This window comes from Vanellus vanellus, assembly GCF_965231255.1.
Source record: "Vanellus vanellus genome assembly, chromosome: 1".
Classification (NCBI taxonomy): Eukaryota; Metazoa; Chordata; class Aves; order Charadriiformes; family Charadriidae; genus Vanellus; species Vanellus vanellus.
Window position 1 is genome coordinate 100,156,133 of NC_138905.1, and position 14,921 is coordinate 100,171,053.

Below are 14,921 nucleotides of genomic sequence, written 5' to 3' on the forward strand. Positions count from 1 at the left end.
AGCTTGTATGTGCCGTATCTTTTGAGCGATTCCAAAAAGAAAACTCTGTGTGTAATTTCTCTTTTTTCTATAAAGCTAAGATCACCTCTCTGTTCTGGATTTGTGTTTCCTCACTCTCTTTCTCCTCGCTCTATTGCTCAACTTCCATCAGTCCATTGGCCTGAGGTCATGGCAACTCATGTAGATCCTATTCCTTTATCTGATACACCTCCACCTCTGCCAGCTAAGAAACACCGCAGGCAACAACAGGTAACAGATTCAGAGCTGATAACTTGGGATTATTATTTTTGGTTGGTTTTGTTATGGTGGCCATGAAGTTGATTTATGTGTGAAGTTTGTAGAGTGATATGACGGATGATAAGTTGATCGTGCTTGCGGTGCGTTGCACTTAAAGGCACTGCTCATTTAAAAATAAGCACAATGCATTATAGAATGTTACTGAACAAATATTCTCCTTATATAAACAGTCCAGAGGCAAATACTAATGTTTAGGAGCCATTGTGACTGTCAGAAGACTTGCAGCGATAAAGTACAGGTGGCTACATTTGAAATCCTATTTTAATTTTTCATATATATTTGAACAATGCCTCTCAAAAGCTGTATCAGTTTTAAGCCACCAATTCGTTAGATTAACTTGTAAATAAATGTTTTTCTTTGCAATTTGATTCCAGTTGTACGCTAGACTTGAGGGTTTTTTTAAAAAATGAGGTACAGGGACACGTACATAAAATGTGCACATAAATTGAATGTATTTTCTTAATCAGCATGATTTTAATGTGATATTTGTAGTAATTCTGGAAAGCACCGTGAAGCAGGTGGTACTCTGTATTTTAGATTTCGTTCTGTCCAGTGAAGTTCCCAGATTATCACCTGCACTATATTCCATATAGAGCATAACTGAGCAAGTAGGTCAATTCATTTTGTCAAAACGTGTAACAAATTACATTTGAAGCATTTCAGAAATCTGGAAGAGCGAAAGAAGCAGCACAGGGAATGCATGTACATGAGTGATACTTTACCTCGCAAGAAAACGACGCCATCTGTATCACCGCACTTCAATAGCTCTACGCTTGGACGAAGCGTTGCATCTAAAGTACGTAGTTGCATGCTATTAATAGCCTTCCAGCGTCTATATAAAAATCTATATTATGTTAGAGGTAAGGTTGGGTAGAACTGTAAGCTTTACGTAATCTCCCAAATTCACATTTGAAATTCACGTGGAAAGAAATTCATGTTTATTAACATGTGGGAATATACATGAAGCCTTTATTTCGACCTCTGGAAACGCCGTGCTGCAATAGTAACCGTGCATTTATGATTCATGTATCTCAAGGATTGTATTTCCAGGCTAGTTTCAATTGATTCTAGAGACAAAACAGGTTGTTTTCCTTCTTACCTAAGGCCTCTAAAGGGTAAAGGTTGTGTATAAAGTGAAAACACTCTTTATTTGTGATGCGCTAAATCAATAAACAGCAGGAAGGTGGAGATATTACTTTGGAAACGTTTTGGTCTAATAGACTTCGCACAACTAGAATATCCATGGCTGACTGATACGATGCAACATTGATACCCATGACAAAGCGAGTTATTTTGCCATTAGTTTCCAATATAAAAAAAAAATCTTGAAGTGTAGTTTTAAGCACATATTTACAAAATTTCCTGCAGGGACATTTACCATTAGGACAGAGCAACAGCTGTGGCAGCGTCCTTCCTCACTGCTTGGCAACCATGACCAAAGAGTCAGAGTCGAGAAGGATGCACAAAGGTAAGACCTTTTTATTTGATTCATTGCTGTTAAAAGTCAGGGTTGAATTTTTCAGAAAATAAGTCTGAAACTCGTGTTGCTATAACCAACCGGGCTGTTAAATAAGAGTTTCCTTCAAGCTCTAAATGCCATTTGCAGATATTGGCAAAATAAGATGTTAAGATTATGATGTAGTCACTCACGGAGTTTTGAAGTATGTGGTCATCAAATATACTCCAGTAAACAAGAGAAGTATATTGAAAAATGCATATTGATTTAACTGGGTAATTTCCATAAGTGTTTTTGAGGCAATGTATTAAAGGTACTACACGTTGCTTTCTTTTTCCTTCCTTCCTTTTTTTTTTTTTTTTTTTTTTGAGTAATTTTTCCATGTTGTGATCTTGAAAATTTTTTTTAACAGGCGTGTACTTTTTGCCCAGACAAAGTAGTTCCCTAGACAGAGATACCCTTGCAAATCAGTAACGGTGCTATTGTAACTGGTCTTAAATATTTGGGCTACAAAATAGGAAAGGAGAGAGTTCTGTTGTGGATAGGTAGCTACATTTTTGTAATAAGGACATGGCAATTCTGGATCCAAAAGTAAGTTACACCTTTGAAGCGTTGACCTGTAGGCTATAGGGTTCTGTGTATGTCATTTGTGGCCTTAAGTCGATACACTTAATTTCTGCTTTAACAAGATGCATTATTCGTAAGTGTCCCATTGTCACGTGGAATTGCTCCTCAGTGCCATCTGTCGGTTTCTTTTCTTTCCGGCATCTGCATCACTGTTACCAATATAAGTGCAAGAGGTCCTTACGTCGACTCGCTCTGACTAAGCCTGAGCTGAGATAGGATCCATCCTGTTGTTACAGGACTTGTCAGAGCCAGCAGCTGTTAAAGGTCAAAGAGCCCGATGGCGGTCAGCCATACGCACCAAGATGACTCAATACAGGGATGGAAGAAGCTTGCTGAGAAGGGCTCATAACTTACGACATTCACTTTATAGAGCTGATCCAGTTGTGATTTGTTGTTTTTTGAGCTTTAGTTATGCAGCAGGCCTTCCACAAACCTACCGTGTCGTGGCTAATTTATCCCAAAGTATTTCAGATGTGATACAAAAGGACCTTCATACTTGGAGAGCTTTGATGTAAGGTGTGTACAAGGGTGCAATAGGTTGCAAGTACATTCACGCTCATCTGTTGTGCAGAAAACATTTTGTTTCAGTCTGAAAATCAGTAAAGATAGTTTGGCTAAACTTTGATGGCAAGAGATCGTGAGTTTAAAATCGGAAATATTTCTGTAAAATGGTTGCAAAAGAGCATTAACGTGCAACCTAAAGCAATGACAAAGTGTTACCAAACTGAGTATAGGCAAAGGTAAGAGTTTTAAAAATAAATTGACCAGTTTTAATGTTCCTTCTTTTTGTCAGCATGCAATTAAGAAAATCCTAAGAGTATAGGCGGATTTCTTGACTTAAGAGTGAGAAATTAAAAAAAAAACACCCACAAACCAAAACTGAATTACGGCCTGACAAAGAAGAGAGGCAGGGGAGAATGAGAGAGATGTATTTGATAAGGCACTTGGCACAGTACTTGTCATATGCCATGAAGAATCATGTGTGCTATACTGCCTGCCATACTACAAGATGACTATGATTTTTTGAAAGATCCAGTAGTTTGAATGGAAATACTATGTTATGAAGAGAACCTTACAGGATTAATTCATACTAGGAAAGAGGACAGTCCTAGATCGCTTTGTCAAAGGGAAGTGATGCTGCTAACAGGTGTTTTACGTGAACTCTTACAGAATAGAGAGATAGAGTACATCCCTTAGTAATTAGCAAGGAGTTTATTCCCTTGGCGTTCAGCATGGAGCTCCATGAATTTCTTCCTGTTGGAGGAGCTTGAAGAGCATACCTGCTTTCTCTTGCTCTTAAGTGCCATTGTTTCTAAGTTCCTTTGTCTCAGTAACACACCGCAAAGGTTTTTGTTTGGCTCTTTCTGTTGGTATGTGGGTATCCCACTGCAGGGCAGAACTTGGCAAGGAAAGAGATGTCCAAGTCAGAGGGCTAGAATCAGATCCTACAGCATTTCTATCCAGCTATACAAAAGGGTTAGGGCATACTGGACACACGTGATCATCGTAACTGGCTGTCAGCATCCCTCCCCGAAACTGCTCTGGACTGCTCCGACTAGCATGTTCCACGACAAATGTGGTTTTGAAGGGGGATAGCCCTACGCGGTGAGATAGCCACCAGCCCAGGCTGCGTCAGCTCAGGCTGGAGGAGCAATCCTCGGGCATCTTTCATTCAGCCTTATAGGCACAGCCTTAATGAATGTCGTGGTACGAGCAAGGAGGAGTCTGCGTTCAACTGGCTGTGATTTCTGGTTTCCCCTGGCACCTCGTACTCACACTCAGCACATGGAGGGAAAACGAGCTTTTCTTCCAAGTCACGAGTAAAGGACGTGCATTTCTGCAGGACAGTGAGATTTGGGAATTGGTTTGAACATGGTGTGGTATTTAAAAATACCACACAGTACAGCTGAAATGGAATACTATTGTCAATTAAAATTCTGAAATCTTATGTGGCTTCCACTAAAGTCAGTGAGACTTGAGTCTGTGTAACTAAGATTAATTTCAGGAGATGTCCTTAAATGGATCATTGAAAACTAAGCGAAGTCTCATGTCAGTGGACATACTTGGCGATGGTCTTTTATTCTATCACTCTGTGATAAACGTTTGTTAGATAATAAATACACTGTATTTCTTACAAAAGCATTCTCGATGTAGATCAGACTTGCCTTTTCAGACTAAGTGAATGTTTTGGAGGAGTAAGATCCTCCACCAAATCAGTGGAACTCTGCAAATGTACAGATACTGCTTATACTGATAAATATGTGCTCACTTCTGTTGTTTACCTGAAAGAGCTGATGAATAGATAAAAAGTGTTCTTGACTTGTCAAGTGTATTGAACCACTGCTTGCTTTCTTTGCGTTTCTTTTCCCACTCGACAGGCTTTCACTCTGTCCGTTTTCTGTGTTCAAGGTGATGTATTGCAGATGACGTGGGGGTCTCGCATCACTGATAGCTTAAGCGTAGAGCTGCACCAGGTGCATTGAAGCTGGGTGTGCGCAGCTCGGTGGAGGTCCAGGGTCTCACATGACAAATGCCATTTCACCCACTGTGGAGCTCTGGCTATCATGCAGCGTCCCACAAACTGCTATACAAAGAGGATGATGCGGTCCTGAAGCGGTATTAGTAGCTTACCGCGTTCCTTAGGGCTTAAAAGCATTGAGCAAACTTCTAGGCCAGATGTTTTGCCGTGTTTGTATAGATCTGAAAAAAAGTAAATTCAGCGGTGCCTGGAGGAAGACGTGGCAACTCAGCTAGTCTGAAGATGTTATCTGAGAATCATCGCGAAATTAGCAATGGTATAAAATGAGTGTTGTCTAATTTGCGTTCTCCAGTTTTTCTAATTTCAGTCCAAGAAGGTAAATGTAAAAGTCTGAGCTGAAAAAAATTGAAACTAAAAAATGGAGTCAGGAAATGAAGAACAGCCACTTGAGTCTGAACATGGATTTCAATCTCTTTGTCTTTGTGCAGGAACAAGTGATGTCTATGAATGAATTTTAGGTCAGATCCAGTAGGAAATATTTTAGGAAATATTTTTAAGTACTAAATAGTCTTTATGTAGGATTACCAAAACTGTGTTCAGTCAGTCATGTGAGTTCAAGAACTCTTGTGGAAAGAAATAGTCACTGTCAATAATCAAAGCCTGAGTTAAGAGCAACTTATAAAAAGTTTAAGAGGACGCATCTTTAATGTAAATCATTAGTGGAAAAAGCTATTTCTTTGCAGCCGTTCATGAGGTATTTTTGAAGGACTGTATTTATAAATTCACCTATTCACCTCCTGTGTGTGTGCCTTTGCAGGCAAACCATGTGCCAAAAAAAAAAAAAAAAAGAACCAAGAAGCTGCTCTTTGGTACAGTCTACAGCCCTCGCTGTGCACAGGTCGAAAGCTCCCATGGGGTGCTGCCTGCCCGAAAGCTGTGCAAGGACAGGCAGGAGCGAGGAGGGAGGGTTACCCAGTTCGGTCCCGTTGATTATTGCAGGATGGACTCCAGAAGGGAAGAGGGAACGGTTAGCTGGGAGTTAAGATGTAAGACCAGATGCAGCACTGCGAACAGAACTGTTGGGACAGAGAAGTTACGTACCAGCAAGATGATTATTTGTATTCTTTCTAAGCTCTACAGAAAAACAGTATACTGAGGGCAAGGTATATATGTAAAAACACATGATAAGCTTTTCAAAGCAGTTTGCTTTTTTTTTTTTCCCTCCTTCTCTTTCGTTTATTGAACTCAGGAAAAGCCAGAAAAGGTATGAAAACATCCCTTTACCTGGCTTATCTATCTTTGTCATGTTTTGGTAAAAGTACCGTTTGCATCAGCACTGTCAAGTTGTTCCCAAAATCTTGAAAAAATTTAAAATAATTGTTAAATAATGATAGCACTTCAAAAATTCTTTTTTTCCTGCTGTCAAATAACCTGTCACAACAAAACTTCTGATAATTGCTAATATCTGCAGAGCTATAGCTTTCTGCAGGCCTAATTTTTTGCTTCTTTGCTCACAGCCACACAAGTAGAGCAGAAAATTTAGAAATCTTTGCAGATCTGTGGGTGACAATGACAAGGTAGACAGACTTGGGCTTCCTACTTTGCCATGTTTCCATACAAAAAAATGTATCTTGACATGTTAATGTCAATCTTTAAAAAAAGAAGAAAGAATGGAAATAAAAGAAAGTGTTATACCATCATCTTTTTTATGAAGTGCTATTTTTTTAACATACTTGACAGTGCCACGTTTAATAACAGTTTTCACCTGTAGTTCTGACCTCACCATAATTTTGTGGTGGTGTATCTCTTTTTTGTGATTCTGCAATAACTCTTTTGGATTATTTTTTTTTTTATGATATGGCTTTATGGATATTTGCCGTGTTTCGCTCAACAGTGTGGCTGTTACCAGTGTTTACTGCTTTACTGCAGAGAATACAAGCCAATCCAACCAGAAACATTTTGGCTTTTGTATCAGCTTAGACTTGGCTGATACAAGTCTTGGCTTGTGGCAAACTTTTAGTGAAGTGCTGGATCTTACGGGGAGTCTAATATTTTTTTAAGTGCATGCTCTGCGAAGAGGCACCTGAGCAGTTAAAAATTCCTTAAGCAAGAGATGGTGCCTGCGCGATGCGCGAGTGGGGCTGTCATGGACGGAGGCGGGTTGGTCGGGAACCTTCTGCCTGTCAGTGTGCGGCTGATGCTGGGCGCTGAACTGCCTGTTGCTTACGGCACCAGGAGACAACGAGAACATCGCGTTATGCTTTGTTTCCGCGAACGCGTCTCATTTTGCGACCTAACCGCTGCGTGTTTCTTGCAGTGTTTAGTTATGTTTGCATGATTACATAAATTTAGCTGATAAATGGCTTCTTTGTCTTCATGGAAAGTTGGCTTTCCTTTAGGAGAGCGTTTGTAAAACTGCCGTGTTTGTCTGTGCCTTTTAGATGGGTTTATTTTTCAGTGAAATATAAGATACAGAATTAAGATTTCTAAGTAGTCAGTGTTTTGCAAAGGGCTTGACAGAAAAACATGCATTTGAATAACGTTCTTTTAGTAATCTATTTTTTCTCTTTTTCCATAATGAATAATTGATAACCGTTTCACAGGAGCAATTAGTCATTCCAAAGGTTTGAGTATGAAAGGTAATTGCTTATCTGCAATAACAGCAGCGTTTGCCATAATAATGGGGAAAAAAACCCACCAAATTGCACATGTGAATCAGTTAACACCTGTGTTGTGTGACGCTATTATCTATGACTGCTGAGGTGTATTTGTGTCCCTTTCGTCTCTTTTACTAATCGGTGCAATTGAACTTTTATTGAAATTTAGTGTTCTTTCAAATGGCAAGTAAAGTCCTACTAGTTCCTCAGAAATCAGCTTTAATTGTCGGTGAGAAACCTTTGTATGGTACAGAGAGAACTGAGGAAGAAAGAGGAAACTATCTGCCTTGGAAGTGCTTGTAGGGCATGATTTCCTTAATAATATGCTTTAATTATTCAGCTTCAGTCATGCTTTTCAGATACCTTTTGGAGAATATTACAGCCTTCCCAATGTAGAGCTGCAGTTTGTCGGCTCCCTGAACTGGGACTCCCCCCCCCACTCCGGCATGACAAAAAAATACCAGACAGTAACCTTGTATGTGCAGACAGAGAATGAGAATAAGGCAGGAACACATTCCCAGTTTAAGCATGTTTTCCTAACATCAGTGTCTTAATGGTGTCTAGTTAAAATTTTTATCTGGACTTTGTTGCATTTGTACGTTTGTCTGCATTTTTCCTGTGTCTGTTTATCTTAAATATGTGGAATGTCAGTGGCTGGTTGCCTGTACGAATGGGAGGTTTTTATGTAGTCTAACAGCCCTTCCTAATCTCCAACTCTGCCACCAGGTCAGATTTTGGGTCAGGAATGTGCAGAGTGTTACCAACTTTACTGAGTATCAGAGGTGTGAGAAAGTCACTTCTTGCATTGATTGAAGGAAGAGATGAGCAGTGCAGTTGCATTTGTAGTCGCATAGGTTTAAAAGGGCACTGTAAAATAACTTCAGCGATTACAACAGCAACTGTCATTATACTCTCCTCTTCATCAGGGAAGCTCAGCAACCTCTCTGTAAGTCTGTATAAATACTGCTGCATTATTTACAAAGAGCAACGGAGACATGAGATAAAAATAATTCTGAAGAAATACTTTTTAAAGGAGACGTAGTCAAACAAAGTTCCCTGTGTTCAAGAAGGATGGCTTTTCAGAAAGGATGATTTTGTGGAAAAATAACAGTGCAAAGAAAGTAAATGTTGCATAAAACTTATTTTTCTTTATAGTCATTGAGCTACAGGGATCTGCTTCAATCACGTAGGGTGAACTGCAGTTTCAAAACTCCATGAAAATACCTCTACACGAGTAACTATGATGATGTAACAAGTAGCCTATATTATTTCAGCTGAAACTAAAAGCCCAACTTGCAGTTACCAGAAGGCAAAGTTCCCCAAACAGACAAAAAAAAAAAAAAAATCCACATTCAGTAAAATGAAGCAAACAGGTACTCAAGACCATTGAATATCAGGGCTGCTTTTTTTTCTTTAATTTGATCCGTGTCAATTCTTCCAGATTCCTGAATTTAGCTGCTTTACTTTCCAAATTAGCCTAATTCTCATTCATTCAAATTAAATTTTCATAATACACATACAAGAATATGTATTGAAACATCAGCCATACTAATCTGCATATACTTGTGTCCATCATAGATTAAACAGGTATTTAAAGGTTTTATATCAGGTATGACTAACTTGTGAAATTAACCTTATCATTGTAGTACCTTGGTCATAGTGCAGTTAAGACTGAGGTGATGAACAAAATGCTCGTGCTGCTAACATGTTATCTTCGGCTCCCCGAATTTCTGTGCAAAATAAATGTTTCCTCTGTACTCTGTAGGTTATAACCATCAACGTATCTGTGAAAACCAAAGGCAGAAATCTCCTGAATTCTACAGCAGAACAGCATCTGAATCCAATGTGTATTTGAACAGTTTCCATTACCCAGACCGTAGTTACAAGGACCATGCCTTTGATACACTAAGCTTAGACAGTTCTGACAGTATGGAGACAAGCATATCGGCATGCTCACCAGACAACATTTCCAGGTAAATCATCTTTCTTTCTGATGTTATAATGGTCATAGGGTTATAATGAAAAAAGAGAGTATGTACATGTTGATGCTATGGTAATGTGATTGCTGTTAAGTGGTTAAGAAAATGTATGATCATTAGGCAGCTTATTTAGTATTTGCGTCACCCTTCATCATTAGGCTTAACTGTCATCTCACTTGCTTATTTAAAGATGGAAAATAAAAATATGGAGAGGCTAAGTGATAATGTTGAAGGTTGCAGAGAAATCAGTGTCAGTCCTGAACTGAAATTAGGAAGTTGCTGATGCTCTTTTCAGCACAAGAAGGACGTAGACCTGTTGGAGTGGGTCCAGAGAGAGGGCCATGAAGATGATCCGAGGGCTGGAGCACCTCTCCTATTCAGACAGGCTGAGAGAGTTGCAGTTGTTCAGCCTGGAGAAGAGAAGGCTCCAGGGACACCTTATAGCAGCCTTCCAGTATCTGAAGGGTGCCTACAAGAAGTCTGGAGAGGAACTTTTTACAAGGGCTTGTAGTGATAGGACGAGGGGTGATGGCTTCAAACTGGAAGAGGGGAGAATTAGAATAGATATCAGGACGAAATTTTTCACTATGAGGGTGGTGAGACACTGGAACAGGTTTCCCAGAGAAGTTGTGGATGCCCCATCCCTGGAGGTGTTCAAGGCCAGGCTGGATGGGGCTTTGAGCAGCCTTGGTCTAGCGGGAGGTGTCCCTGCCCATGGCAGGGGGCTTGGAACTAGGTGATATTTAAGGTCCCTTCCAACCTAAACCATTCTATGATTTGATGATTCAGAGTGGGTAATACCTGAGCTTCCTTCCCTGGTCACTTAGAGATTTCCTGTAACAGGAAATTTCTCAAAGACATCTGCTGGCGATGAAGTACACGTGTTCTGCATGTCCAGCATGTTAACTTACTAGAGCCTTGCACCTAAACTTACTAGATTAAGCCCTTAAAGCTCCTCTGGCGATCTATTTTTGCCCTTTCCCATCCCTTTTCTGTGTCAGTAAAAATGAAGAGATGACGCTGAAAGGCTTAGAGCCCTCAGCTGCTTTTCTCATCCTCGGAGGCTGTCACCTCAGACATCGCTTCTCAGATAAAAGGAACATCAATGATCTGTGTTAAAAGAAAAGTCCAGCTGACTCTCAAAATTGCGTACAAACAGTTTTCTTCCGACGGACTGGTTTTAATGATAGGCTTTCATTTCTGCTCACAGTCCTTCCCTAGCAGTTTCACAAGCATATGTGGGGGCTGATAATTAAGTACAACATTGTCACAGGATTAAGAATCCCTTGCGAACACAAGGACAGCTTTTTTTGGCTAGCATGTTGTGTTTTATTCAGCATCTGTTTCCTGTAACAGGGTATCAGCCCACTGATTTCCTCTTATCACTGCAATGTTAAGGGTTTCAGAAAATACCAGTGGCACTGATTCTGCTGGCTGGGTATTTTGGTTTTTATTTATCTATTATCTGGTATTTATTTATTTTAAGTAAAAAAAAAAAAATAGGACTCAGGTTTTGAGAATTTTTGTTTTAAATAGATACATAGTTGGCAAGTTTCTGATAGCTGGAGACAGGCTGTGAATAAAAAAAAAACAACAACAAAAACAAACTAAACAAAAAAAACAAAACTAATAAAAAAAAAAAACAAACAGAAAAGAACCCATTACAACAGGTGTTTTAGTTTCTCACAAGGCAAAAATTGGGGAGGGAAGAAAAGAGCATGGGCTGATTTTGGTGATAAGTCTTGGAAGACAGGCAGTTAATTTTCCTTGACAAAACTTCCCTTAAGCAAAATGAATTCAGAATCTTTTAGATGGTGTTTGAGAATCTTTTCTAGCCATATCAGATTTTAAAGGAAAACAATTTCTCTTTCTTTATTCTGACACATTTAAAAGATATAAGGTATATATTGCCTTGTATAAGGTGAGAGAGACTTTTTTTTTTTTTGCTGGAAATGCAGAAAATCTGTCTGTTCTCAACCCACAGAAGAAACAGAACCACTGTACTCATTCATCAACTCGCCAAACAGTAGTTGTTTCAAGATTTGTTAGCAACTTATTTTCTCGGGGTTGAGGTTTCAGAGATTACGATGAACTGCTATGCATTAATTTCTGTGAGCAGGATAAGCAAATCAAAGATGAAAGACTTTAACTAAACTGAAGTATTGACAAGTTTTATGTGGGAAAACCTGATGCAATTTATGCCTCGTTGCTTTTACTGAAGGTGTTTGACCTAGATTCTCTTGGCCCATCAGCTAAACATAGCGTGACCAAACTTGGCTTAGGCACCTAAGTCAGTGGCCGCCTTTTTTTCAGAGACAATAAGCTTTTAGAGGACAGCTAGATTTCAGATGGATTATACCTTTTCTACAAGCTTGGGTTAAATGAGGTATGGGATTTTTTTTGTATTGTATTGTGTCCTCTCATTGAAACATATACCAAATATCAGGCAGAGAAATGTCTTCTGAAGAATGTCACGCTTCTGACAAAAAAAATCCTGGTCTTACAGACATAACCGTGAGAGGATCAGAAAGTGAAGGATGTTGTCCTCACTTCCCCCCCCTCCCACACCCTTTGCCCAGGACACACTATTTGGACTGCTTCCATTCTACCTGTGTCCCTTCACAGTTGGTCCGTATGCTATTCAGTAGCATGAGTAAACCTGTCATCTGACACCCACTTCCACTCGAGGGGTCAGATAGCGTTTTCAGTACCGTCCCAGGTCAAGTTTCTCCATGCCCTAAACATTTGAATCCATTTTATTTCCTCGCGTTGTGCTTTAGTCTAATGACATCATTAATGGTAATACAGGAATATTTTACATCAGCTGTTTTTCTTGAACAGCGTAAGATGAAAAATAAAATAGAGAGCACGCCATGGAAATGCCACAGTTGAAATGGCTGTTAAATTGAGATGACAGAAAACTGTATTGGAGAGAAGAAACACAAGAAAAAAGCACAGGCGAAGGTGACAGCTGTGTTGTGCTGGGCCAGGATCCAGCGCTCTTTGTGATGACTCTTGTTTCTTTGCCTTGCTGGTTACTTTAACTAGTAGATCCTTCCTGACACTGCTCTGTCACCAAATGGCCTTTATGCATACCTCTTAATCCTCCTTATTTTTATCGACCATTTTTTGATTACGAGCTCAGTGAGACACAAAACAGAGACAGTCTACGGACAGAAAGACCAGTGTATTCAGGTGGCTACTAATGCCAGCTCTGAGCATCAGTAGTGTGTTCGGTTAGGACATCGTAACCACCTCCATCCATATTCTGTTATCTGGGAGAAGACGACAGGTCACAGGGGGCTGACAAGATGCATTTTTCAGTACTCGAGTATGCATTTTTCACAACTCGGCATGGAGAAATGTATACACTGAGAGTGTATCATATACTTTACACGTATTTTTTTGTTAGTGCCTACTGCACTGAATTGGATCAGAACAGTATCAACTCCAATCTTAAACTGTCTAATGTTAGACTGTAAAATACGTCTTTAAATATCAAGTATTCTTTCAAATAACTGATTTTTTTTTTTTTGTGCAGTGCTAGCACTTCAAATGTTGCAAGAATAGAAGAGATGGAGAGACTTCTGAAACAAGCACATGCTGAAAAGACTAGGCTGCTTGAGACCAGAGTAAGCATAATTTTATGAGTAAAACTAAGAGTGGGCATGTTAGTTAGATAATATCCTCCTAAATGCAACATTGCACCCAAAATAGTTTACACCTAATAGGCATTAAAAAAATTACCTCTCCTGCCTTAGTTCGGTCTGGTTACACGCTCATACTACGTCTTTGAGCCCATATGAAATAGCTGCTATCTCAATGGGTGAGTTGATGGCAAAATCCCATCAGAAGCTAAGTCAGCATTGCTCCTGCACCTGCTAGGAGAGCTGCTTCAGAAGAATGTTAATTTCTAAAGTGGTAATATTTGCAATTTTGATTCCAATTCTCGGTCCACTTTGCTGGATATATATTTCTGCCTGCTTAAGAGGCAAAAAGGGATTTAGTCCTAGCTTAGAAATTACATTATCAGCTATAGTTTCACACGTAATTTAAGTTCTGCATGTGCTGTGGTACTTAGGAACGAGAAATGGAAGCTAAAAAACGAGCTCTGGAAGAAGAGAAACGCCGCAGAGAGCAACTGGAGAAAAGATTGGAAGAAGAAACTAGCCAAAGGCAAAAATTAATTGAAAAGGAAGTCAAAATACGTGAGAAACAAAGAGCGCAGGTGAGATATGTTGTCATGAAATGTTTTTTAAGTACAAGGCTTCCCCTTGATATACAGAAGTGACTAAGTGTGTTTCTGCCAACAGTAAACAGGACTGCTTTCAGTCGAATAGATGGATGTAGTATTTCTGAGGTGTAACCGTGCTGCTAAAAGTGTGTTTAGGCTCTTGGAGCCTTAGATAGATGTCTAGGTATTCATTTAAAGCTAAATAGTAGCATAGATACCTGTTTAGCATCTTATATCCAAAGTACAAATATTAATCCTATAAGGTTTGTTACCGGGTATGGGCAGAGCAGAATTTTTTAGCCTGAACAACAGAAATAAGTGTGTTAATTTTATAAATTATCAGTGTTTTTTTTTCTTTCGTTGAATACATAAAATATCTTGGAATGTGAATTGTCACTTCCAAATATTTGACAGAAAAAAACCAAACAGATAAAGAAGACTTTCCAGCTCCATATCTGCTCTAGAGAGGAAATAGTATTTTTCCTAATGTTGCTGGGACTATACAACATAAGAGACATTATTTAATGACAACAGTGTTACCTCCTACATCATCATGTTTCTTGTTAAGATTTAGAGGTATCTTGAGCTTTCTTTAGGCTGTCGTACCTATTTGTTTATTCCACCACAACTAATAAGATCTATATGGTACAGCAAATAGACTAGGCAGTCATTTTATCGGTAGTATAGTACAGCAAGACAACGTCTCCATCTTAATATAAGTATCTGAGTGCAGAAGATTCCATATCATATTTTAATATCTTTCTGCTTTTATCTGTGCTACCACTGCTAATTCTTTGTTTCATGTGTTACTATTATATTTTTAAATGAACTTTCCTACATAACTTGCCTTTCTAGTTGATAAGACTAAATCAGAACAATAGGACAACCAGAGAGGAACTGTAAGCTGTTTCTGGTTAAATATATCCATTCCTTTGTTTTTATACAAAATGCAATTATCAAGTGTTGAATTTTATGCATACGTTACTTGAACGCCTTCTTTTTTTCTAAGAAATTTTAATGACAACTCAAGTACGGCGTAAACAACGATGCCATGCTTATATCTTTATCCCAAATTGGAGCATGCATGTGTTGTAATAGAATGCCCTATCGGTTACTGCTAATTGGCAGACTTGGCAGAGAGGCTGAAGACTGAATTGGCAGGAAGACAAAACATATCTGGCAAAAATAACTA

The 14,921-nt window shown here is 39.1% G+C and overlaps 1 protein-coding gene across 1 annotated transcript in view; it reads left to right on the forward strand.

Moving 5' to 3' along the window:
* The window catches only part of PHLDB2 (pleckstrin homology like domain family B member 2), a 129,782-nt gene that overhangs the window by 107,373 nt on the left and 7,488 nt on the right, over nucleotides 1-14,921 (forward strand). Inside the window, exons 12-16 of the mRNA XM_082479143.1 lie at nucleotides 953-1,093; nucleotides 1,666-1,765; nucleotides 9,282-9,489; nucleotides 13,037-13,127; nucleotides 13,577-13,723. Coding sequence (XP_082335269.1) covers nucleotides 953-1,093; nucleotides 1,666-1,765; nucleotides 9,282-9,489; nucleotides 13,037-13,127; nucleotides 13,577-13,723 — 687 coding nt within the window. The remainder of the gene's footprint in view (nucleotides 1-952; nucleotides 1,094-1,665; nucleotides 1,766-9,281; nucleotides 9,490-13,036; nucleotides 13,128-13,576; nucleotides 13,724-14,921) is intronic.